This window comes from Chrysochloris asiatica, unplaced genomic scaffold (assembly GCF_000296735.1).
Source record: "Chrysochloris asiatica unplaced genomic scaffold, ChrAsi1.0 scaffold00065, whole genome shotgun sequence".
Classification (NCBI taxonomy): domain Eukaryota; kingdom Metazoa; phylum Chordata; class Mammalia; order Afrosoricida; family Chrysochloridae; genus Chrysochloris; species Chrysochloris asiatica.
Window position 1 is genome coordinate 11,702,887 of NW_006408583.1, and position 25,736 is coordinate 11,728,622.

Here is a 25,736-nt window from a genome sequence, read left to right on the forward strand (position 1 = left end):
ACAAGAAAGAAGGAAAAGACCAAAATGGATGTCAAAAGAGACACTGAAACTTGTTCTCCAGCATAGAGATGCTAAAGCAAATTGAAAAATGAGGAGGTACAAGACCTGAACAGAAATTTTCAAAGGTCAGCTCGAGAAGACAAAGTCAAATATTACAATGAAATGTGCAAAGACCTGTTAGAAAACCAAAAGGGAAAAACATGCTCAGTATTTCTCAAGCTGAAGGAATTGAAGAAAAAAATTCAAGCTTGGACTTGCAATATGGAAGGATTCTAGGGGCAAAATACTGAATGGTGTAGAAAGCATCAAACAAAGAAGGAAGGAATACACAGAGTGACTGTACCAAAAAGAAATGATCGATGTTAAAACATTTCAAGAGGTAGCATATGATCAAGAGCCAATGACACTGAAGGAAGAAGTACAAGGTACATTGAAGGCATTGACCAAGAACAAGGCACCGTGAACTGATGGAATACAAATTGAAATCTTTCAACAAAATTATGCAATACTAGAGGCACTGGATCAACTATGCCAAGAAATTTGGAAAACAACTATCTAGCCAACTGACTGGAAGAGATCCATATCTGTGCCCATTCCAGAGAGAGGTGACCCAACAGAATGCAGAAATCATTGGATAACAATTGTGGAACACTTAATTTTGATTATGAGGAACCTGTAAGCAGACAAAGTGGCAGTTGTTCAAACAGAGCAAGGGAACACTGAATGGTTTAAAATCAGGAAAGGTGTGCACCAGGGTGGTATTCTTTCACCATACTTATTCAATCTGTATGCTGGACAAATAAACAAAGAAGCTGGATTATATGAAGAAAAATGCAGCATTAGGATTGGAGGAAGGCTCATTAACAATCTGTGATATGCAGCTGATACAAGCTTGCTTGCTGAAAGCAAAGAGGACTTAAAATACTTATTGATGAAGACCAAAGAGCACAGCCTTTAGTATGGGCTGTACCTCAATGTAAAGAAAACAAAAATCCTCACAATAGACCAATAAATAACATCCATATAAATGGAGAAAAGATTGAAGTTGTCAATGACTTCATTTTGCTTGGGTCAACCATCAATATTCATGGAAGCAGCAGTCAGGAAATCAAACGACGTAGTGCATTGGACAAATCTGCTGCACAAGACCTCTTTAAAAGTATTGAAGAACAAAGATGTCAGTTTCATGTTGCTGCAAGGACTAAGGTTCACCTGACTCAAGCCATGGTATTTTCAATAACCTCATGTGCATGCAAAAGTTGGACAGTGAATAAGAAAGACCACAGAAGAATTGATGCTTTTGAGTTATGGTGTTGCAGGAAAATATTGAAAGTATCATGGAGTGCCAAAATAACAAACAGATCTGTGTTGGATGAAGTACAGCCAGAGTGTTCCTTGGAGGCCAGGATGGCCAGCTTTCATCTCTCATACTTTGGACATATTGTCAGGAGGGACCAGTCACTGTAGAAGGATATCATGTGTGGTAACGTGGAGGGTCAGAGAAAAAAAGTAAGACCCCCAACAAGATGGATTGGCAGCATTAATGGGCTCAAATGTAGTAATGATTGTGAGGTTGGTCTAGGATCGTTCTGTTTATGCACAGGGTTGCTATGAGTTGCATCGACTCGATGGCACCTAACAACAACAACAAAGCAAGCCTTGAAAGATGTAACTTTCATATACATGGAGTCTTCCATGTAGCACAAATTTTACTTCTTTTCCAATTTATAGAAACAGCAGTCAAAAAATCAAATGACATGTTGTATTAAGAAAATCAGCTGCACAAGACCTCTTTTAAAATGTGGAAGAGCTAAGATGTCAGTTTGAAGACTAAGGTACGCCTGACACAAGCCATGGTATTTTCAGAAAACTCCTATGTATGTGAAAGTTGCACAGTGGATAAGGAAGACCAGAGAAAAATTGATGCATTTGAGTTATGGTGTTGAAAGAGAATACTGAAAGTACCATGGGCTGCCAAAAGAACAAACAGATTTGTGTTGGAAAAAGTACAGCCACAGTGCTCCTTGGAAGTCAGGATGGCCAGACTTTATCTCTCATACTTTGGACATATCGGGAGGAATCACTCCCTGGAGAATGATATCATGTTTGGTAAAATGGAGTGTAGGAGCAAAAGAGGAAGACTCCCCCAACAACAAGAAGGACTGACACAGTGGTGACAGCGATGAGCTCAGGCATAGCAAGGATTGTGAGGTAGGCGCAGGACCAGACAGTGTTTCATTCTGCTGTGTATAGGGTCTCAATGGCACCTAACAACAAGAACAGCACACTTATTAATTGTATACATTTCTGCATGCATGTTATTTTCAGTAAGAAAAAAAGTATATCAAAAGTAATGGAGTTTGAAGCCATCAAGGCAAGAAATCAAGTCCCTTCAGGACAAACCCCTCTCTAAGACTGAAACTCAAAGGGAACACATGAGCAGGCATGCAAGCTTCCTGGTGACCACATTGGTTTACTGGTGAGTGGAAGAGGGGGAAAGGCATCAATGAAGAAATGGGCTGAATTCAACCACATTCCATAGACTTCCATTTACCTGGAGATGAGAGAGAGAAGAGGAAGGGTTGGTTGGTCCAAAGTGTGGTGAGACCTGGGGACACCTGAGCCCATGGACAAGGACATCGCCACAGAGGGCTAGAGCTGAGAGTGAAGCATCCAGCTGATATGAAGTGAGGGGAGATGCACAAGAACACCCAAACTTGCAGATAGTACTCATTTGACCTAGCCTCCACGACTTGATGATCAGAACTCGACTAGAGGAAGATTTTTTTAAAAACAACAATTTTTGATAAAAGGAAATGAGGGTAAATTGGTACAATTTTATGAACTTGACCTATACTCATGGAGGTAGTAGTTCTAAATACCAACAGAGAGGGAAGGAGTCTTCATATGAAGTATGAATGAGTACTATCCCCTCAGTACACAGGGTAGATAGGGATGGGCAACTTAGACATTGGCTACCTAAAATGAAGGGGCAGTAAAGGCACAAAGTGAGTTGCTTACAAAGTTTCAAGAAGGAGTTTAAGAGTCTGTGGGAGAAGGTAGAGTCCCCACTGAATAGCTTTCATCTTGTCTAGAGGGTCTGGTAAAAACAGATGGGGGCAAGATTCTTATGATTCAATAGTAATTTGTAAAGGTGGAAGTTTTGTAACAAAAACGGGGGGAGTAGTTCATCTTACAGTCCAGAAACTCAGGACACTAAGATCATCAAGGGAGAAGAGCACAAGCGGAATGCGAGACCTTATCCAGAGAAGCAGGGACACCAGAGAGGGAGGCACAGCTGGAGACATGGAAAGAGGGAACAACTGAGGACTCTACATTCATGGAAAGCGAGGGATTGAAAGCTGGCAGCCAGGAGGCAGACTTGCAAAATGTACCCTTTGGTGGTGTAAATTACTATATATGCCTGTGTATTAAAAAAAAAAAAAGCTAAAATAAAGAGAAATACTGTTAACTGATAGTACATGGTGGGGATCATAATCATTGTAATGGAACAAAGTATATGATTTGTTATGTAAAACTGATGATCTGCCCTGTAAACTTTCACTCAATTCACAATAAAAACTTTTTTTAAAAGTAATGGATTTTAAAGAAAACAAGCTTTTAAATATGAGTTCCAGATGACAATGTCTTATTTCCAAAATAAAGATTACAAGCAATTGCCATAGGAATGCATAAATGGAAAACACCACTTTGGGTTGGGATGATCACGAAAGGATTTACAGAGTAATTAAATCTGAGCTGAGTCTTCAAGGAGCATAGGATTCCAATAGGCTCAAAGGAAAGTAAGGCAGCAACTCTGAGCAAAAGCATAAGAAACCCACTGCCAATTTTGACACTGTGGAATAAGGTTCAAACTCACCAGCTGCTCTTTGGAAACCCTATCCAGGTTCACTATGAGTCAGAACTGACTTGATGGCACACAGGAACAACATAGTGACCCTATACAACAGAGCTTTTGTGGTGTGCCATTGAGTTGGTTCTAACTCATAAAGACCCTATTTAGGGTATTTGAGGAGGAGCAGCTGGTGGGCTTGAAGTTAACAGTCCTGTGCTTATTCTACAGCATCACATAGGACAGAGTAGAACTGCTATATAGGATTTCCAAGGCTATAAATCGTTATGGAAACCGATTGCCACAATTTTTTCCCATGGAGCGGCTGTTGGGTTTGAACTGCTGACTTTTCAGTTAACAGTCAAGTGCTTTCGCCACTGTGCCACCAGGGCTCCTTTTAAGCAAAAACACAGAGATAGAAAAATACATTTAGTTAGGCAGACTAGGAACTGAAACCCTAAAAATCATTTGCTTTTGTGGCACATGAGCTCAGAAAGAAGATAGATACCAAAATTAAAAACAGAGAGTCAAACGCACCAATTTAGACAGCAACCAAGCATGTAACAGGCAAAGGTTCAAGTAGCCAGGAAAAGGGTTTGGCAAAAGGTATCAAGTTCCAGCTCCTATGATATTTGAAGGTTGTTGTTGTTGTTAGGTGCCATCAAGTCGGTACTGACCCATAGTGACCTTATGCACAGCAGAACATAAGAAAGTAAGGCTGGAAAATCCATCACTGAGAAAAGGTACTACTCAATGAAAACTTGAGTGTGCAACAAGGCCAACTTGGAAAGCTAACAAATTATTAAAACAGAGTCTTTCTCCTCCCCTCTGTCTAAAGTCAAAACTGTTTCTAGAATCTAGAATAAACCAGATCCCAAATAGGAAGTTAAGGAAATCCAAAGGCCAGAGTCAGGTGGTGGAGCAAGAGGAGTCATGGAGGCCAGTGAACAGAGAAGAAATCCAGAGGAAAAGATGGCATCTCAGAAAGCTAGAAAGATCAGTTACTGTCGTTGTAGTACTGATATTTTTGCTATTGTCGTCACGTGCCATCGAGTCAGTTCCAACTCATAGTGACCCAGTACAGGATTTCAGAGGAGTGACTGGTGAGTTTGAACTACCAACCTCAAGGTAGGTTCAAACCTACCATGCTGCCCTGCACTTATCCTATAGCGGTACCACTTAGAAATAACAAGCAGACGGGCGAATGTGTAGGATTGAACCTTCCTTGGGAAATAAAGCAACTACTTAAAATGTGGTAGTAGAAGCAAACATTTTATAATAAATACTTTGATTACATGAAAATTAAATACTTTTACTACTGATTGCAAATCCATGAGAAAAAGAATTGCCTGTTTGGCTACAAATTGTGTCCCTAGAACCTAGCACAACGTTTACCATAGAGAGAAGCTCAGTACATACTGGATTGATACAGAAGCGCAGGAACAACCAAAAATACACTGAAGGCAGAGCACAGATAAGCAGCCAGAGAATCAACAAAAGAAAGATGAGATAACAAAGGAAACGAGCTTTAAGAAGAAAAGAATTGCTAAAAGCCGCGTATGTTGTAGAAAAGTTGAAAGGGCTAAGAAGGAACTAATTAATGGACAGAGCAAGCAGGAAGGGGACCTTTAAGAAAGTAGTTCAGTAGATATAAAGACTCACTCAGAAGAGAGAGAGCTGTAAGCTCAGGAGCAGACAGACAGTGAGTGTGTGCAAACAGCCAATATAGAACTATTCTTCAACAGCCTGTCAATGAAATGAGGGGAACATCCGCTACTGAGGGGGCTGAAAGCTCACACAAATACCCTGATGGTGGCCAAAAAGGAGGAAGAATGAAAAACCAAGGCTTGCAGCTGAAGACGTTAGGTTAGTGAATAATCTTTTCCAATGGTGTCGTAGTGGTTACGAATTGGGTTGCTAACCTCAAGTCAGCAGTTCAAAACTACCCACCATTCCATGGGAGAAAAACGAGACTTTCTGCTCCCATAAAGATTTACAGCCTTGGAAACCCTGTGCAGGGTCACTATGAGTCGGAACCAACTCCACGGTACTTAACAACAACATGGTGTAATCCAAGGAGCCGCGGTGGCATGGTGGGTTAAGTGTTGGGCTACTAACCGAAAGATTAGTGGTTCAAATCTACCAATCTTTGGGAGATTTCTACCAAATCTTTGGGAGAAAGATGAGACTGTTGGCTCCCATAAAGCTTTACAGCCTCAGAAACCCTAAGGGGCAGCTCCCCTCTGTCCTGTAGGGACGCTCTGAGTCAGAATCGACTGAACAGCAGTGGGCTTGGGAAGGCACAATCCAATTACTTTTCATCCAAGTAACAGTGTTAAAAATAATAACAAACATTTTGTGGGGTGTGAGTAAGGGTTACTCATTAAGTATAAATCAAAGTCCCAAGTACTGTAACACTTCTCACTAGACCTCCCAGATATCTCAGATAGACAGAATCATTATCTCTATTTACAGATTGAATATCTGAGATCGAAACCACAGTTAGTCACTGATAGAACAATCCAGATCTGCCTGACGTTTACAGCACACACTACTAGTTGGTGAATCCAATACCCATTATTCCTAACTCTGTTCTCCCTTCACTCATTATATCGAGGGATGGTCACATGATGACCCACTTTCAGCAAATGGGATATAAGTGAAAGTCTGTTTGGAGCTGCCTTGGAGGGCTTTTCTTAAATATCCACACGCCATCTTGCTATCAGATATTTCTAGAGTCATTCCATTCCCTTGACTTAAATAAATATGATTCCAAATCCTAGAGCTGAGTTGTGTCTTATGACAGTGAGTGGCATGGAGATTATTAGGAAATCAAGTCACTCAATTAATAGCACTAGTGACCTCATTCTAGACTTCTTGCCATGTGAGAGAAGAAGAAGAAAAAAACAAACAAACTTTATTTTAAGCCATGTTTGTCAAGTTTTCCATTATTTACATTAATAGTATTCCTAAGGAATACAACTCAAAAACCTATGTTCTTATTCACCATATGATATTGCCTATCTTCTATAAACCACAGAGGCTAAGACTTGCTTTTCGACTCTCCTCAGAATTCTTAAGAAGCTCAAATTAGAAGATGTATGTAGAAATGCCTAGGAAAAGAAGAATATTATACAAACTTACGATTGTTTTTAATGTAGTAATACTCAACTCAGGGAAGAGGCAGGACTGTGCACACCCCCTAGAGACATGGGTGGGCTGCGCAGCATTCTCCTGGGAGGATGTTATCAGAATTACCTGAGGGAATTTTCCGTATTACATACTTCTTGAGAAGCACTGCCAGGGTGAACCACCACCAATAAAGGAGATACTGAGCACATTCTGCAGATGTGTTCAGAAGGGGAAAAAAAAGGTTGAGAAGTGTCAATTATTGAGGGCCATATTATTGTTGTTGTTGTTGTTAAGTACTGTTGAGTCGATTCTGACCCATAGCGACCCTCTATAGGGTTTCCAAGGTGCAGCCGGTGAGCTTGAACCACCGACCCTGCAGTTGAAACAACTTTGCAGGTCTACACCAGGGCTGTATAGTGGGGTCTATTAAATGCAATGACATTAAGATCATTTTAACATTAGCACAATTTTAATGTAAAAAACCTAACAGAAAAAACTTGGAACATTTGAACCTATAGGCAAACAGAAAAGTCCAGTCAGAATGCCCCTTAGAAGCCATGGTGGTGAGCTTCATCTCTCATACTTTGAACGTGCTCTCAGGAGGGACCAGTCACTGGAGAAGGATGTCCTGCTTGTTAGAGAGGGACTGGCACAGTGGCAGCAGCAACGGAACCAAGCGTAACAACAATTGTGGGAATGGCGCAGGGCTGGGCAGTGTTTGGTTCTGTTGTGCACTGGGTCATTATGGGTAGGAACCAAGTTGATAGCACCTAACAACAACAATAGGCAAACAACCTAAGGTCATCAACTCTGATCTTTTTAAAATAAAAGTAGTTCTTTTTATTTGAGTAATCAGTAACAAATAACAGTATGACCCATTAAAATGGACACAATCTATGCAGTATAACATAACACTAACCAATTGGATCAGTGAGTTAGCAGGAAAAAACCTTTAGGGAAAGTCTAGACATTTTTTAATATTTATTCAAATTATTTTAAATTCTCCTCATTTAAATCTCTCACAATGGCGCTTATTTCTGTGGTCTTGTTAAGAAATTACCAGCCCTTTGAAATGTTGAACTCCACGAACTCATGCCTCAGGCCCCAATTATTTAATTGGGTTTGGTTTTTGTTTTTGTTTTTTACAATTATTGGATATATTGCTTGTATTGTTTATTCAATAAATAATTGTTGAGTGCCTACTTCGTGTTAGGCATTGATCCAGGCACTGGCACACAACAGTGAAAAAAAAACCAATCCAAACTGCATGTCTTTATGGAGCACATATGGGGTAGAGAGAAGATAGATAGGAAGCAAATAAATAAAATTTATCAGTTTATGATAAGTACTGCAATTTAAGAACATAAAGCAAGAAAGGTGAAAGGTGAATAAGCAACATGGGGCAGGAGAGAGGATTTGTAAGTGTGTGTGTGAGTGTGGGTAGTGTGTGTGATCAAGAGACGCTCAGAACTTTGCGGTTGTAAATATCATGGTCAGAGACAGATGTATTTTAGATGCTGACATTTACACTGAAACCTGAAGGAGCTCAGGAGCCAAACCATAGCCAGGTACCAGTTTGCTTTAATGTGATCTTGGTTTCTTGTGACTATCATTTGAAATGGGTCAACAGGGAATGAGAAATCATTTTGAATTCAAATGATTCAAAAATCATTTGCCAGAAGATTGGCAGTTCAAACCCACCAGCTACTCCTTGGAAACCCTACACAGGGTCACTATGAGTCAGAACTCATCCAACATTTTTCCTTACAAGGGATTTTTAACCACTGTAATCAAATCAAGAAGGGGAAAAAAACATAACAACCCTTGGTAGCCTTCTTAATCTATCTCACTGTGGACATATTTGCCTTTTGAGAAAAAATGTTTAAATGTGTATTTTATTTATGTTACAAATATATTTGTTGTTGTTTTTTTTAAACTCCCCACATACATATTTCAAATAGAGAATCCATATATAAAAATTTTATAGTCTTCAATGAGCCCAAATTTCATTATGAGCTAAAATTTTAAGACATAAAGTAACTGCTGAAACTGCGTTTTAATCATATAGATGAATCACAATCTACGTTTTTAGCTGGCCATGTATTATGGATAAGGCTAGTTTTCTACAGAGAATAATCACATGTTCTAATTACCATTTTGGTTATACGCATAATTAATAATATTCTGTCTTAATGGGACACACTGACTCTTCAGACAGTTGCACAGCTTTAACTATGCATACTGCCAAAGCCAGCTGTCATCTGCACTGCCAAACACAAAGGAATCCGGATGCAGTGTTTCAGCACTGACGACAATATGCATATCTTCATACATGACAGACAGGAATGGAGAAATGGAGAAATTCATTGCTTTGCTTCCTTCAAAATTTTCTTCACAACAATCATTTTATGCTGCTTGATCAATCCTTTGCCCTAAATTATATAGAGTTTATATATCCATCCAGACACACATACATGCATATATATATATATATATATACACATACACACAAATGGCCAATGATCTTATGAGCAATCAAAGTATAAATATTAATATGATCCAAAGAAGAGACCAGCAGGACAAAGACTTACTGATTGTAAACTTTCATTTTCCCGTAAACAAGCAGAATGAAGTTCTGATTTCAAGGCGACAATGTGATTTCGATGAGATATCATCTCCTTTTCCATTGTAGCGATTCTCGCGCTTGCAAGCTGGTACACATCCATGAAACTTTTAATCATAGCCTTAAGAAATAAAAACGATGTCACAGACAATTCAAATAAAGGTGTCCCCAAAGGAGAATTTCCATTAATTTGTGAAATCATTAGAATTTTTAAGTAAACAACTTTTTATCTTTCTTTAATATACTAAAAGCCGAACCTCAAATTTTATACTGAGAATAGTGACTCTTTTAAGCTAGTTTGGGAAAAAATAATTGAGACTTCTTTTTCAGAGTATGTATTTAAATAAGATGCACTTTGATCTGTTGTACTTAAAATTTAGTACAGAGTTTTTAAAGATGGCACACTTATTTTCTTGACTAGAGTTAAATTCAAGTTACAATTTAACCTAAATTTCCATCTTGAGGCACACAGCAGATGAATGAATCGGATATTCCAAAATGAGCTGAGTTAGTAAAACTTTCTATCGGTGTAAATAATATAAGAAAAGCGTAAGTATGTCATTTGAATATCAGAGGAATTGCCATCACATTGTTGTTGTTCAGTGCCGTAGAGTTGGTTCAACCCCTAGAAACCCTGTATAGAGTTTCCAAGGAGCAGTTGGTGAATTTGAACCACCAACCATGCAGTTCAAACTGATCTTGCAGTTCAGTACATTCTCCCACAGCCCCCACATTATACGCTTTATGATAAATAACACAAGAAAGTGTTGGTAACTTTTTAATCTTCCCTAAAAACTTTAATATGTTCAGGATAGTTGGACCTTATTACTGTTTAATCATGTTTTATAGGCTTTTCCTTCTAAAGGAACCTGTGGTGAACTTTAAATCCTAAGAATACTATTATGGCTTTTTTAAACAGTCTTTCAGAATACCTCAAACATAGCAAAATAAAATCAAATGTTATATTATTTACATGGAAAATAAGTTCCAACTACAACTGCAACTGTGTACAATGGCAGTGTCTGAGAGTTAAATTGCATTCAATCTGAAGAGGCTGATTAAGGAAAGCTTTGGGAAACTAGATATTGGAGCAGTTCTGAGTGCAATCAAAGTAATAATTTGGTGAACAAAGAGTATGAAATAGTGTACACAATGCCTGGGAAAGCAGATTTGCTATTTCATAGGTCAGATTAAGAAAATGCACACTTTTGTGCCTAATAAATTACTACTCGCCTTTAAAAAATCCAGTTCAGATACCATCTCCTTCAAGAAGCCTTGTTTGAGCCCAAAGGCAGAATTAGCTTCCACCCTGGTTTTCTGAGGTCCCTTCATGCCTTTTTCTACTATTGCATTTATTGGCAAGGTAGAAATGGATTGGTTGATCTGCCTTGCCTGTCTTTTTACTAGACCGAGGAGCTCCTTTCAGTCAGGACGGTGCCTTATATGTCTCTCTGTCCTCAGTGATGAGAGTGGCCCACAGTGAGTACTTGTTTGAATTGAAGGAGAGCAAACCAACGACTGAGTGAATAAATAAATAAATGAAAGGAAAATTGGAAAAGACCAAATACTACACATTAAAACCATTTGGGCATAGAATATCTCCCAGGAAAGATGAAGATAATAAAGAAAATAGAATCAAAACACTCAGTCTAATGAATTAATTATCAGTGTACTTTGTTCATGTTGAAAAGGAACCAGAAGCACAGCTTTCGGCATAAAAGAATGGAGTAAACAAAAGTCAATTCTATGAGAGAACATTAAACTCTACTAAGCACAGTCCTAACCTATCTTATGTTCAGTCAATTCTAGGTAAGCTTGTAACTGACGTCACTGTTGCCGATGAGTTGATTTCAACTCATGGTGACCCGATGTGTTACAGAGCAGAATTGCTCCACAGGGTTTTCTTAGCTTCAATCTTAATAAAAGCAGATCGTCAAGCCTTTTCATGTCTCTGGGTTTCAAAAGTACAGAAGATTCTGAAACTACCAAATTATATCTCTTGTGCTCCTATGCCAAGTCCCTCTCTACTCGTAAACTCATTATCTTCTCCACTGAGGGAGTGGCCCAGATGCCAAGTAGGGGTTTTCTCTGGGCCTCACTCCCTCAGCTCCTTAGCTTTCTGTTATTGGGCAATGCCACTCAGTCTGCCTGCGCCGCCTGCCCTCTTCTCAATGATAAAATGAGAAGCGTCATTTTCTTGCTTCCTTCCAAAAGTTGTGAGTTTCAGATAATTAGGATCAGCACTGGACTTCCAACTGTAAGGTCAGCAGTTCAAACCCAACAGCTGTTCCTCGGAACCAACCCAACAGCACATAACATTTTGTGGGAAGTCCTTGTGTGGCGGTATATAGGATAATCATTGGACCACAAGGTCAGTTTGAACTACAAGAACGGAGGGTCAAACATACCAGCCACTCCTCGGAAACCTCATACAAGGTGTGGTGTTCAAGAACAAAGATGTCAGTTTTGAGGACCCAAGCCATAATAGTTTCAGTAGCCTCATAGCATGTGAAAGTTGGACAATGAATAAGCAAGACCATATTAGAATGGATGCATTTGCATTATGGTGTTAGAGAAGAATATTAAAAGTACCATGGGCTATCAGAGAACAAACAAATCTGTGGTGGAAGAAGTACAGTCAGATGCCCCTTAGAAGCCAGGATGGTGAGATTTCATCTCTCATACTTTGGACATGTTATCAGGAGGGAGCAGTCCCTGGAGAAGGACATCATGCTTGGTAGAGTAGAGGGTCAACGAAAAAGAGGAAGACCCCCAACGAGATGGACTGGCACAGTGGCAGCAGCAATACACTCAAGCAATTGACCTTGTGTTCTAGTGTGTGATCCTAAAGCGCCACACCAGGACTCCAGACGATGTCATTGTGTTGTTGTTGTTAAGTGAGGATGGTACAGCACCAGGCAGTGTTTCGTTCTGTTGGGAACAGGATCACTATGAGTCAGAGCCAACTTAACAGCAGCTAACAAGAACAGGAACTGTGCGAGCCCTGGCGTGGCACTTTAGGATAAGCATCGGATTGCTAACCACAAGGCTGGAAGTTCAAACCCACAGGTTGCTCTTGGAAACCCTATACAGGGTGGCTCTGAGTCAGAACTGACTTGATGACACACAAGAAGAAGAAGAAACTGTGGAGGCATTTTACATCCTGTACATCAGTTACGGTTAAAATAACCAAATGCAGTCAACACGATTTTTAACCGAGTTTTTCAGAGTAAAAAACAGGATCTTGGAGAAAGTAAATAACATACCCAGGATTACAGTTAGTTATATAGCAGTTAGGTTTCAAACACAAGTGTGTCTAGTACAAAGTCATTCATCCTATTAACCTTCCGATTATATGTGTGTATAAAAGAGTTGTGGTATGACGCTGTAGGATAAGCACTGGACCGAAAGGTTGGCTTGAACCACAAGGTGGGCCAACACAGGGTCTCTGTGAGTTGGAATAGACATGAAGACACTTAACAATAAAAATTTTAAAAAGCATACAAGAAACACAGTTCAAGCATGTTCTGAGTCATAGTGACCCTATGTAGTGTTTCCAAGGCTATAAAGATGAGACTTTCTGCTCCTGTAAAGATTTACAGCCTTTGGAATCCCTGTACAGGGTCACTATGGGTTGGAACCGACTCGACGGCACTTCTAACAACAACAACAACAACAAACCTTTATGGAAGCAGGATGCCACATCTTTTTTGTCACAGAGTAGCTGGAGTGTTCAAACCACCAACCTTTCCGTTAGCATCAAGCATTTTTAACGATTGTTCCACCTGGGCTCCTCTAATATGAGAGAGCCCTCTGCAAACAGTAAATTCCTGAATTTACTGTAGTATCAGTTGTCCTTAAATTCTCTACTAAAGCATTAATGATTCAATTAGCCACTAGGTAGGAAAATTCTTTCTGTGGCAGGTGATATATTTGATGTATGTGGTTACTGTTAAGTGCTGGTGAGTTGGTTCTGACTCATAGAGACCCTTTATAGGGTTTCCTATACGCAGCTGGTGAGTTTAAACTTGCAGTTCAAACCAACCTTGTGGTCCAGCACTCATCCTACAGCACCACACCAGGACTCCCATATTTGATGCATAAGGACCTAAGATGTATAAGAGACATGAAGAACATGCTTATTGAATGAAAACTCAAAAGAAATTTCTTCCTATTACTAGTTGTTGTTGTTAAGTGCCGTCGAGTCGATTGCGACCCATAGTGACCCTGTACAGGGTTTCCAAGGCTGTAAATCTTTACAGGAAGAGAACGTCTCATCTTTCTCCTGCGGAACAGCTGGTAGTTTTGAACTGCTGGCCTTAAGGTTCGCAGCCCAATTCGTAACCACTACGCTACCAGTCCTATTACTAGTAATAGTTGTTCAGTGCAGTCAAGTCCATTCTGATTCATAGCAACCCTGTATAGAGTTTCCAAGAAGCAGCTGGTGGGTCTGACCTGCCAACCTTGCAGTTCAAACGGACCTTGTGTTCTAATGCATTCTCCTGTAGCGCCACACCAGGACTCCAGAATATTTCATTCTGTTGTTGTTGTTAAGTGCTGTCGAGTCTATTCCGACCCATAGCGACCTGGTATAAGGAGGGTTTCCAAGGAGCAGCTGGTGAGCTTGAACCACTGACCTTGCAGTTCAAACCACTTTGCCGTCTGATGCATTAGCCATAGCGCTGCACCAGGACTCCAACATTGTAAGCTACAATATAAGTTGTGTTTCATATTTAAGAATAAAAAGTTCAACTTTTGAAATATACCCTATTTCCTAAATTTGGAGGAGCACATTTTTTTATATATGCTAAAAGGAATTCCTTGATAATATAAATGTTATTCCCATAAATTTATTTTTGAGAACATAGAATATATGTTTGAGAAATAATGTCAGAATGTTTCTATAGCTGCATGGAACAAAAGTCATAATTACTTTTGTTCCTTCCTTGATCTGTATTTCACACCTAAATTCTAGTATTCTGTGCATATTTGCAAAAAACACTTACTACTTATTGTTGTTGTTGTCATTAATGGCTCTACAATCAGTTTTGACTCGTAGGGACCCTTCATAGGGTTTCCAAGGCTTTAAATCTTTGCAGATTTAAAGAAAGCCTGATCTTTCTCCCAGGGAGTGGTTGGTGGGCTCAAACCAGAGACTCTGTGGTTTTCAGTCCAGTGCTTACCTGACAAAACAATAGAAGCAATCCAATTTTTGCTTAGGACTTAGAATTTTGGACATTAAAAATCTTTTAAAGCAGTGTTTAATTTGACAGACTCAAGCTATTTTGTCTAATACTGAATATATTTTCAGAGCAGCAAGATCCAGGGGTCAATATAGAAAGCATGTTTCATGATATGAATATGTGTAAAATATACTACACTCCTCTAAAATGAAAAACTCCTTTAGTATGTTGTTGTTGAGTGCCATCGAGTCAGTTACGACTTGTAGCCACCCTGTATAGGGTTTACAAGGAGTGTCTGGTGAGCTTGAATTGCCAAATTTAAGCTGACCTTGCAGTCCAGAGCATTAACCCACTGCACCACACCAGGACTGCCACACCAGGACTGCCACACCAGAATAGGGAGGTGTAAAAGAGGATCAGAGAAACAGCAGACTGTTAGAGGAACAAAAAATGTTAACTTCCTATCTTAAGAAATCATTCCAACCGTGTATTATAGATTGAATTGTATTCCCCAAAACTGGGTTTTGTAGATCCTGGCCCATTTATCTGTGGTTGTAATCCTATTCGAGAGTGAGTTTTCTTTCCTATGTTAATAGGGCAATATTAGTATATGATGTATCTTAAATCAGTCACACCTGTTTTTGATTTTTTGAAACGTTTTATTGTGAATTGAGTTAAGATTTACAGAGCAGATCATCAGTTTTACATTAAACAAATGATACACTTGGTTTCGGCTCAATGATTGCAATCACCTCCCTGTTACAACAGTCATCCCAAATCCTCCTGTGGTTCCTATCTCTAGTCCACCCTCCTTCCCAGCCCTTCTCAACTTTGTCCTTAGGTAAATGCTGCCCTTTTGATCTTGAATGGTTGACTAATTCCTGATGAGCAGACCTTACTAGGCTGTTCTCTCCCCTAGATGACTACCTACTGCTTGGCTAAAACTTGGACCACGAGGCTGAGTTCTCTTCCAGACCTGAAGGATATCGAGGTTCCTCCAGTTTCTTTCTGACCAGTAAGCCCAGTCTTTTTTCACACATACAATCTGGAGTTTTGTTTCACATTTTCTCCCACTCAATCTGGATCTTCCTAATGGGACCCCTGTCCAGAGGATGTGGCAGTGGTAGCCAGGCACCATCTAGTTCTTTAGGTCTCAGAGTGGAGGTGACTCATTGTCACACGTTCCATTTCAAATTTTCATCACTCTTCTTTCTCCCGCACATGGAGAGACCAAATATTTGTACCACACATGGCCACTCATGAACTTTTAAGATCTCACTCGTTACTCAACAAAGTAGGATGTAGTCTTTGTGAACTGTTATCCCAATCAACCATGGTATCCCCTGTGACTATAGTCCTGATCCAACAGGCCCAGCAACTCACTGCCTTAAGACGTCTATTTATAAGACATTATTATCATGTTGCTCCCTGTATGCTGCTCCACCACATTCACAGGTATGTTTGCAACAAAAGTAAATCCCCATGTACAAATAGCCTCTGTCAAGCCCTCTTCCTCCCACACCTGTTCAGTCTATGGACCTGTCCAAGTATCTACCCACAGATACATGCTGGGTACATAACAGTTGTTATTGTTAAGTGCCGTCGAGTCGGTTCTGACCCATAGTGACCCTGTATAGAGTTTCTGAGCAGTGGCTGGTGAGTTTGAACCACCAACCTTGCAGTTCAAACGGCTTTGCACTCTGACACATTAACCCAGAGCACCACACCAGGACTCTAGTATTCCTCTCTATTCTCTTTAACCTTTGCCCTCCTCCGTGTCTTCACCTGTCTTCATCATTCTTCTACCATACTCCTTCGTCTTGTACATTGCCCTCCCCAGCACCCTCATTAGCATGTGTCTACCCTCTACCCAAAGTCCTAGTGTGGCATTATAGGAAAAGCACTTCATCATAAAATCAGTTTGAACCACAAAGTCGGCGGTTCAAACTCACCAGCCACTCCACAGAAACCTTATACAGGTCACTATAACTCAGAACTGACTCGATGGCACTTAACAACAACTCTCTAACCAGTGAATTACTCTCTCTTCCCTACCATCCCTGGTAACCACTGAAGAATGTTTCTTTTAGTAGGAATACCTTTTCTTGAGTTTTTACAATAGTGGTTTCATTTAGTATTTGTCCGTTTGTGATTGACTACTTTCAATCAGAATAATGTCCTACAGGTTCATCCGTGTTACGAGGTGTTTAAACAGATGCATCATTATTCTTCAACATTGCACAGTATTCCATTGTGTGTATATAGCAACGTGTGTTTATTAACTCTTCCACTGATAGGCATTAAGGCTCTGTCCATCTTTCTGCTGTTGTGAACAGTGTTGTGATGAACATGGGTGGGCAGATGTCTAGGTGTTTCATGGCTTTATTTCTCAAGGATATATACCAAGGAGAGGAGTTGTTGGGTCATATTGTAAGAAATACCAACTTTGGAGGAAATGACCTACCATTTTCCATAGTGGTTGCACTATTTTACAGTCCTACCAGCAATGGAGCTCTGGTAGTGTAGTGGTTATGAATCAGGCTGCAAAGCGCAAAAGAGCTCTGGTAGCGTAGTGGTTACGAATCGGGCTGTGACCCAGAAGGTCAGCAGTTCAAAACTACCAGCTGTTCCACAGGAGCAAGATGAGGCGTTCTGCTCCCGTAAAGATTTACAACCTCGGAAACCCTGTACAGCTCGCTATGAGCACACAACCACCACCAGCAGCAATGTAGAAGGATCCAAGTCTCTCCATATCATTGCCAGCACTTGTGTTTTCTATTTTGTTTTGTTTTTTAACTTTGCTATTAATGCTGAGTTGAGAGGATATCTCATTTTATTTTAATTTGCAACTCTTTAATGGCGTCTGTAGCACTGAGGGTTAAAGCACTGGACCACAAGGTCAGTGTGAACCACAAGGTCCGCGGTTCAAACTCACCAACTACTTAGAATGCCTATACAAGGTCGCTATGAGTCGGAACCAACTCAAAGGCACTTCACAACAACTATAGCAAGCATTTTGTTCCATGTTTGTTGGTCGTCTGAAGGTCTTCTTTGGTGGAGAGTCTGTTCATGTCCTCTGCCCATTTTTAATTGGGTTGTCTTTTTCATTTAGAGTTGTAATTTTCTATGAATTTTATAAATCAGTCCCTTGCCTGATAACGTCATTGCAAATTTTTTTTCCTTGTCTGTGGGATCTCCTTTTACTCTTTTGGTGAAATCTTTTCATTCACCAAAGTGTCTAATTTGTAGGAGGGCCCCATCATCTATTTTATCTTCTACTGTTTGTGTGTTTTAAGTTATATTTGACAATGTATTTATTCCATGTGCCAGAGTCCCTAAGTCTGTCCCTATGTTTCATTGATGGTCTTTATAGCTGTAGGCTTTACATTTAGGTCTTGGATCCATATTGCATTTGTTTTTGCATATGGTGTGAGATATGGGTGTCATTTCATTTTTTTGCAAATGGATTTCCAATTTTGCCTGCAACGTTTGTTGAAGAGACTATCTCTTCCCCATTTAATGTGTTTTGGCCTTTCGTCAAAGATCAACTGACTGTGTATGAATGGATTTATTTCTGGGTTCTCAATTCTGTGCTATTGATCTAGGTCTCTTTTATTTTACCACTACCAGGCTGTTTTGACCGCTGTGGCAGTGTAGTAGATTTTTGAGGTCAGGAAGTAAGAGTCAATAAAACACAAGTAGACATTTTCTGGCAATCCATGGTACTTTCAATATTCTTTTCCAACACCATAATTCAAATGCATCAACTCTTCTGTGGTCTTCCTTATTCATTGTCCAACTTTCACATGCACAGGAGACTACTGAAGTACCATGGCTTGGGGCAGGTGTACCTTAGTCCTCAAACTGATATCTTTGCTCTTGAACACTTTAAAGAGGTTTTTCGCACTGTCTCCAGAAGTTTTGTAACAAAAAAGGAGAGAATAGTTAATCTAACAGTCCAGGAACAGAGGACCCTAGGACCATCTAGAGAGCAGAGCAGGAGTAGAAGGTTAAGCAGTGACACCAGAGATGGAGACAGAGATGAGGACATGGAGAAACAGAACAGCTGAGGACTCTAGACTCATAGAAAGAGAAAGTCTGTGTGCCGGCAGCCAGGTGCTGGTGGCCAGGAGGCAGGCTTGTAGAACGTGCCCTTTGGTTGTTTAAATGATTATATATTCCTGAGTGCTTTTGTATACATCCTCGCCCCCTCAAAAACAAACAAACAAAAAAACAGAGGGAATAGAAGCAAATACTGTTGAATGATGAGGAGATTGTAATCATTGCAACGAAACAATGAGTGTAAAACCAATGTTCTCCCAGGTAAACTATCATTCAATTCACAATAAAATTTTAAAATAAAATAAAAAGAGGTCTTTTGCAGCAGATTTGCCTAATGCAATACGGCATTTGATTACTTTATGGCTACTTCCCTGAGTGTTGATTATGGATCCAATCATAACTTCAGTCTTTTCTCCATTTACCATGTTACTTATTGGTCTAGTTGTGAGACTTTTCATTTTGTTATGTACATATTATTATGGAGTTTCTACTGACTGCAAAATTAGACATCAGAGAAAATGGAGTCCTGGGGGAACTCATGTTAGGAGAAGGAGAAATTAATATAAAATACGATAAGACCTAGATGCCAAAATAGTATATCTTTGATTTACATTTTTGAATAATTAGGACACAAAAGCTTCTGATGTTTCACTTTAAATCATATAGTTTTAGAACACACTTCATTTCTACGTCCTACATAAATATACCTTATAAAAGGGGTCCTGGTATGGCACTGTAGGATAAACACTGGACTGGTAACTCCAAGGTCCAAGATGCAAGCCCACCAGCCACTCCTTGGAAACCCTATACAGGGTCGAAATGAGTCAGAAATGACTCAATGGCACTTAACAACAGCAACAACCATATAAAACAGATGTAGCAAATACATTAAGTATGTGAAAGATAATGGTGTTGCTCGGTGCCATCGAGTAGGTTCCAACTCATAGCAATGCTATATACAACAGAACACACTGCTCAGTCCTGCTCCAGCCTCACAATGGTTGTGATGTCTGTGTCCACTGTAGCAGTAATGGCGTCATTCCTTCTCCCTGGGGGGGCTCTTCCTTTTTTTCAGTGACCCTCAGTTTTACCACGTATGATGTCCTTTTCAAGAGACTGGTCCTTCTTGATAACATGGACACAGAACATGAGATAACGTCTCACCTGTCACACGTCTATAGAGTATTTTGGCTATTTTTCTTCAAGACAGATTTGTTTGCTCTTCTGGCAACAAATTTCAGTATTCTTTCCCAACACCACAATTCAAATGCCTCAAGATTCTTGTTGTTGTTGTTGTTGTTAGGTGCCATCGAGTCATCACCAACTCATAGCAACCCTCTGCACAGTAGAACAAAATACTGGCCCGATTCTGGGCCAACCTCATTACTGCTGCCACACTTGAGTCCATTGATGCTGCCACTTGGCCAATCCATCTCATTGGGAGTCTTCCTCTTTTTCTGTGACCATCCACCCTACCAAACATATCCTTCTCCAGCGATTGGTCCTTCCTGACAATAGTCTGAAGTATGAGAGATGAAGTTTGGCCATCTTGGCCTCCAAGGAGCACTCTGACTGTACTTCTTCCAAAACAGATCTATTGGTTTTTTTGGCAGCCCATGGCACTTTCAATATTCTCCTCCAACACCATAACTCAAAAGCATCAATTATTACTCAGTCTTTATTCATTGTCCTATTTTTCACATGCAGATGAGGCCATTGAAAATACAACATGGCTTGGGTCAAGGGCACCTTCATCCTCCATGACATTTTTGCTCTTTAACACTTTAAAGAGATCCTTTGCAGCAGCTCTGCCTAATGCAACTCACCCTTTGATTTCTTGACTGCTGCTTTCATGAGCATATTTTGCTGAAAATACTGTTGGCAACCATTTTTAAAGTATATTCAGAAAAATTTTACTTGCATGTGATATTAATGATATTGATTACAATTTCCACATTCCATTCATTCACCTTTCTTTAGAATGGGCATAAATATGGATCTCTTCCAGTTGATTGGCAAGAAAGGCGTGTTCCAAATTTCTTGGCATAAACTAATGAGTGCTTCCAGTGTTGCATCAGTTTGTCGAAACTTTTCAATTGGTATTCCTTGTTGTTGTTAAGTGCTGCCAAGTAGTTTCCAACTCATAGCAACCCTGCATAGGGTTTCCAAGAAGTGACTGGTGGGTTTGAATTGCAGACCTTGTTGTTAACAAGTCCAGTGTTTATCTCACTGCACCACACCAGGGCTTCCAATCAATTCCTGGAACCTTGTTATTCACTAACATTTTCAGTGCAGCTTGGACTTCTTTCTTCAATACCACCAGTTCTTGATCATATGCTACCTGCTGAAATGAATGAATGTCAGCCAATTCTTTTTGGTACAGTGACTCTGTATAATCTTTCCATCTTCTGTTGGTGCCTGCATCATTTAACATTTTGCTCAAGTTGTTGTTGTTGTTAAATGACATCAAGTCTGTTCTGACTCACAGCGACCCTGTATAGGGTTTCTGAGGAATGGCTGGTGGATTTGAACAACTGACCTTGTGGGTAGCAGTCCAATACTATAGAATTCTTCAGTATTGCAAGTAGAGGTTTGAATTCATTCTTCAGTTCTTTCAACTTGAGATATGCTGAGCTTGTTCTTCCCTTTTGGCTATTTAACTCCAGGTCTTTGCACACTTTATTATAAAACTTTGTCTTCCTGAGCTGTCCTTTGAAATTTTCTGTTCATCCCCTTCTGTTCAACTATTCTTTGACATTTACTTCATCATCTCTTCCATTGGCTTTAGCTACTCTATGTTCAACAGCAAGTTTCGGAGTTTCTTCTGACATCTACTTTGCTCTATTCTTTCTTTCCTGTCTTTTTAGTGATCTTCATGTATGATGTTCTTGATGCCATTCTGCAACTACTCTGGTCTTCGGTCATTAGTATTCAATGCATTAAATCTGTTCTTAAGATGATCTCTAAAAGCAGGTGGGATATACTCAAGAAAATATCTTGGTTCTCTTGTATTTGCTTTAATTTTCTTGATTGGCTGCTCCACAGTCAGTCCTGGGTCCTATTTTAGCTAATGATACTGAGCTGCTCCATCGTCTCTTTCCACAACTATATTCAATGTAATGTAATTCTATGTCTCATAAAATTCTATTATGTGATCTCCAGCATCATTTCTATAACCTAGGCCATAGTTTCCAACTACCAATTCCTTCTCTTTGTTTACAACTTTTGCATTCCAATCACCAGTATTTATCAAGGCATCTTGATTGCATGTTTGATCAATTTCAGACTGAAAAAGTTGGCAGAATTCTCCAGTTTCTTCACCACTGCTTGATGACTAGTGTGTAAATTTGAATAATAATTGTATTAACTGGTGTTTCTTGTAGGCATATAAATATTATCTTATGAAAGACAGCATTGTATTTCAAGATAGATCTTGAAATGTTCTTTTTAATGATGAATGCAATGTCATTCCTCTTCAATTTGTCATTGCTGGCATAGAAAACTATATGACTGTAGGATTCAAAATGCCACTACCAGTCCATTTTAGCTTGCCAGATTATCAATCTTTATGTATTCCGTTTCATTTTTCACAACTTCTAATTTTCCAAGTTCATACTTTGCACATTCCATATTCTAATTATCAAGGGATATTTGTAGCAGTTTCTTCTCATTTTGAGTTATGCCCCACCAGCAAATGAAGGTCTCAAAAGCTTTGCTTCCATCCACTACATTGATCAATGTACTTTGAGGAACCAGCCTTTCCTCAGAAGTATTTTGAATGCCTTTCTATGGGAAGGGTTTGTGCTGCAGAACTACAGCAGAAAATGTTTCACTGTTACTCATAACGTTTTGAGTGGCTAATCCCTCAGAAGTGGACCACCAATTCCTTCTTCCTAGTCTGCTTTTAATCTAGAGGCTCTGCTGAAACCTGCCCACCATGGGTGACCCTGCTAGTAGTAATTGAAACACTGGTGGCACAGTGTCCAGCATCAAACAACACACAAGCCACCACAGTGACAAACTGACAGATATGTCAAAGATAACACAGCCCCATAGGGTGGGAACAATACTATTTCTCCCTTATAAAGTTTCTGTGGGAATTAAATGAGTTAATTCATGAAAAGACCATATACTTCCTGGCTCATAGTAAACATTAAGGTAAGTGTTATTTATAATAATGATAATAACATAAAATTAGGAAAATTATCATTTTGTCTCATAGAAGAAAGATTCCATATTTCTCAGGGATAGGTATTATTAGACATAATGGAAAATATTTCAAGTACAGATATTCTATACTTATTGAATATGGACTATATCAAAATCTCTTAAATATAAAAAATTGGAGTCTAATGAATATCTATTTTCTACAATAAAGCTTCCTATTGATATAAAACAATTGCCATTTATGATATTGCTCCTATGGAAGAAAGTCTCACAATGATAACATGCTAGCCGTTTTTAGTATTAAAACACTATCGTGCTCATTATTGTTGGTGTTAAGTGCCGAGGAGTCGGTTGCAACTCATCTTTCTCCCACAGAATGTCTGGTAGTTTCAAACTACTGACCTTGAGATTAGCAGTCCAACTTGTAACTACTACACTACCAGAGCTCCTTAAACCTATGTTTGGTGAAATCTTCACCCAGCAATGCTTTGCTTCCTCTATAGTTACATGTGCCAGGTCTTGCCTGGACCCAGTTCTAACAACGATTCAGGGAGTAGAGAACCAAGGTCCTAGACACCACAAGGAAACCATTAAACAAATTCAATATCTGCACATTCTAAAGACAACTCCGTCTCTCATAAAGTCACTATCTTAAAGAGGAAAAAGGGGGAAAAGGAGCTAACCTAGATTTTAAACATCTAAAAAGAAATATTAATAAGTGCAATATCTGAATCTTGATTGGATTATGTATGGTTCAAAAGGGCATCAAAGATAAATGGGAAAATGTTTCAATAGGCTTGACATTAAATAATAATAGAATTGCTAATTTTCTTAGGCATGGAAAAGTATTGTTGTTGTTGTTAGGGGCCACTGAGTCAGCATTGACTCACAGCGACCCTATGCACAACAGAACAAAGCACTGCCCTGTCCTGGGCCAACCTCACAATCATTGCTGTGCATGAGCCCATTGCTGCTGCCACTGTGCCAGTCTATCTCGTTGGAAGACTCCCTCTTTTTCTCTGACCCTCCACTTTATCAAACATGATATCCTTCTCCACTGACTGGTCCCTTCTGAAATTGTTCGAAGTAGGAGAGATGAAGTCTGGCCATCCTGGCTTCCAAGGAGCACTCTGGCTGTATTCTAGAAGAATCACAGCAACACACAAGCCACCACAGTATGACAAGCTGACAGACAAGTGGTGGGATCAAGTATTAATACATACTTAACATAATATTTATTATTGCTTTCACTTTTCTAGCAGTTCGAAAACTTTCATAATCAAAAATTGGAATGGGTTGGCAAGAATTTCCTGTGCTGCTATAACCAATTACCAAAAAACTTAGTGGCTTAAAATAAAAATTTATTCTTTTACAGTTCTGGAGACTAGAAGTCCAAAATCAGTCTGACTGGGCTAAAACTGAGATGTTAGAAGTGCCCAATTTTCTCTGGCTACTGTAAGGGAGAATCCCTTCCTTGCCTCTTCTAGGTCCTAGTTGTTAAGTGCCATCAAGTCAGTTCTGACCCATAGCGACCCTGTACAGGGTTTCCGAGGCTGTAAATCTTTACGGGAGCAGAAAGCCTCATCTTTCTCCCGCGGAACAGCTGGTAGTTTCGAACCGCTGACCTTGCGGTTCGCAGACCGATTTGTAACCACTACGCTACCAGAGCTCCTTGTAGCCGCTGATATTCCTTAGTTTGTAGTCACACCTTCCCATGATACACTACTCTCTCTTCTTCTAGCTTTGTCAAATCTAGCTCTGCCTTTCTCTTATAAGGACACTGGTCAATGTATTTAGGGATCACGATAATCTCCTAATCTCGAGAAAGCGAATTTATTCATATCTGCCAAGTTTACTTCATCATATGAGGTGACATTTACAGGCACCAGATATTAGGACTTGATACCTTTTTCAGCCTACCACAGCAGGGATGTCTAGAAAAACATACACTAAATTAAGCATCCACCTAATTGGGTAGGCTGGAGTGGGATTGAAAAAAAATGCTAAGAGGACAAGCCATTTCACTGTTATGTTTAGAACTGTGTGGTTATTACACAAATTCAAAGATTCAAATATTCTTAAATGACATCAGGGAGTAGTGGTCGGGAATTGTTTCAAGGAGTGGTTTTAGGATTTTAGATGACTTCCTTCGTGTTGCTTTTTCTACTAACCAAACATCCATGTTTGTTGTGTTTCATAAATTCATGGGTTCCTAAAATTTGCCAGTATTTCCACTTGTAAATAATAATATAAAATTAAATAACTACTGGAAAAAAATGTAATCTTTCCAATCATTTTTACATCACAAAATATTTTTTATAAGCTTGTGACCATACAATAATGGAACAGCAGGAAGGAAATAACTTTTTCAAGTGGTCCAAGGGATTTGGTTAGGTTTTGTTTGTTGACTGTGTGATACATAAATGTCTTAGTAAAATGAGCAAAATTAATCTAGGCTTTTCAAGTTTCATAAAATGACAGAGCTAGCCTACCACACATCCATATAACGTCAATTTAATCCATGTTCTCTCCTCTATTAAACGAAAAAAAAAAATTACAAAAGCAAATTTCTCTCCAATTTTGCTAAGAAACCAAGATTTCTCACGCTCATATAGTTGAAAAACTATTATAGTAAATTTGCTGTAAGCCACCAATTTTTGCTTAGAAGTCAAACAATGTATTGCATTAGGCAAATCTGCTCCACAAGACCTTTTTA

General features: G+C 39.4%; 1 protein-coding gene across 1 annotated transcript in view; it reads right to left on the reverse strand.

Moving 5' to 3' along the window:
* The window catches only part of CCDC171 (coiled-coil domain containing 171), a 399,920-nt gene that overhangs the window by 78,371 nt on the left and 295,813 nt on the right, over nucleotides 1–25,736 (reverse strand). The window contains exon 24 of the mRNA XM_006864480.1: nucleotides 9,577–9,729. Coding sequence (XP_006864542.1) covers nucleotides 9,577–9,729 — 153 coding nt within the window. The remainder of the gene's footprint in view (nucleotides 1–9,576; nucleotides 9,730–25,736) is intronic.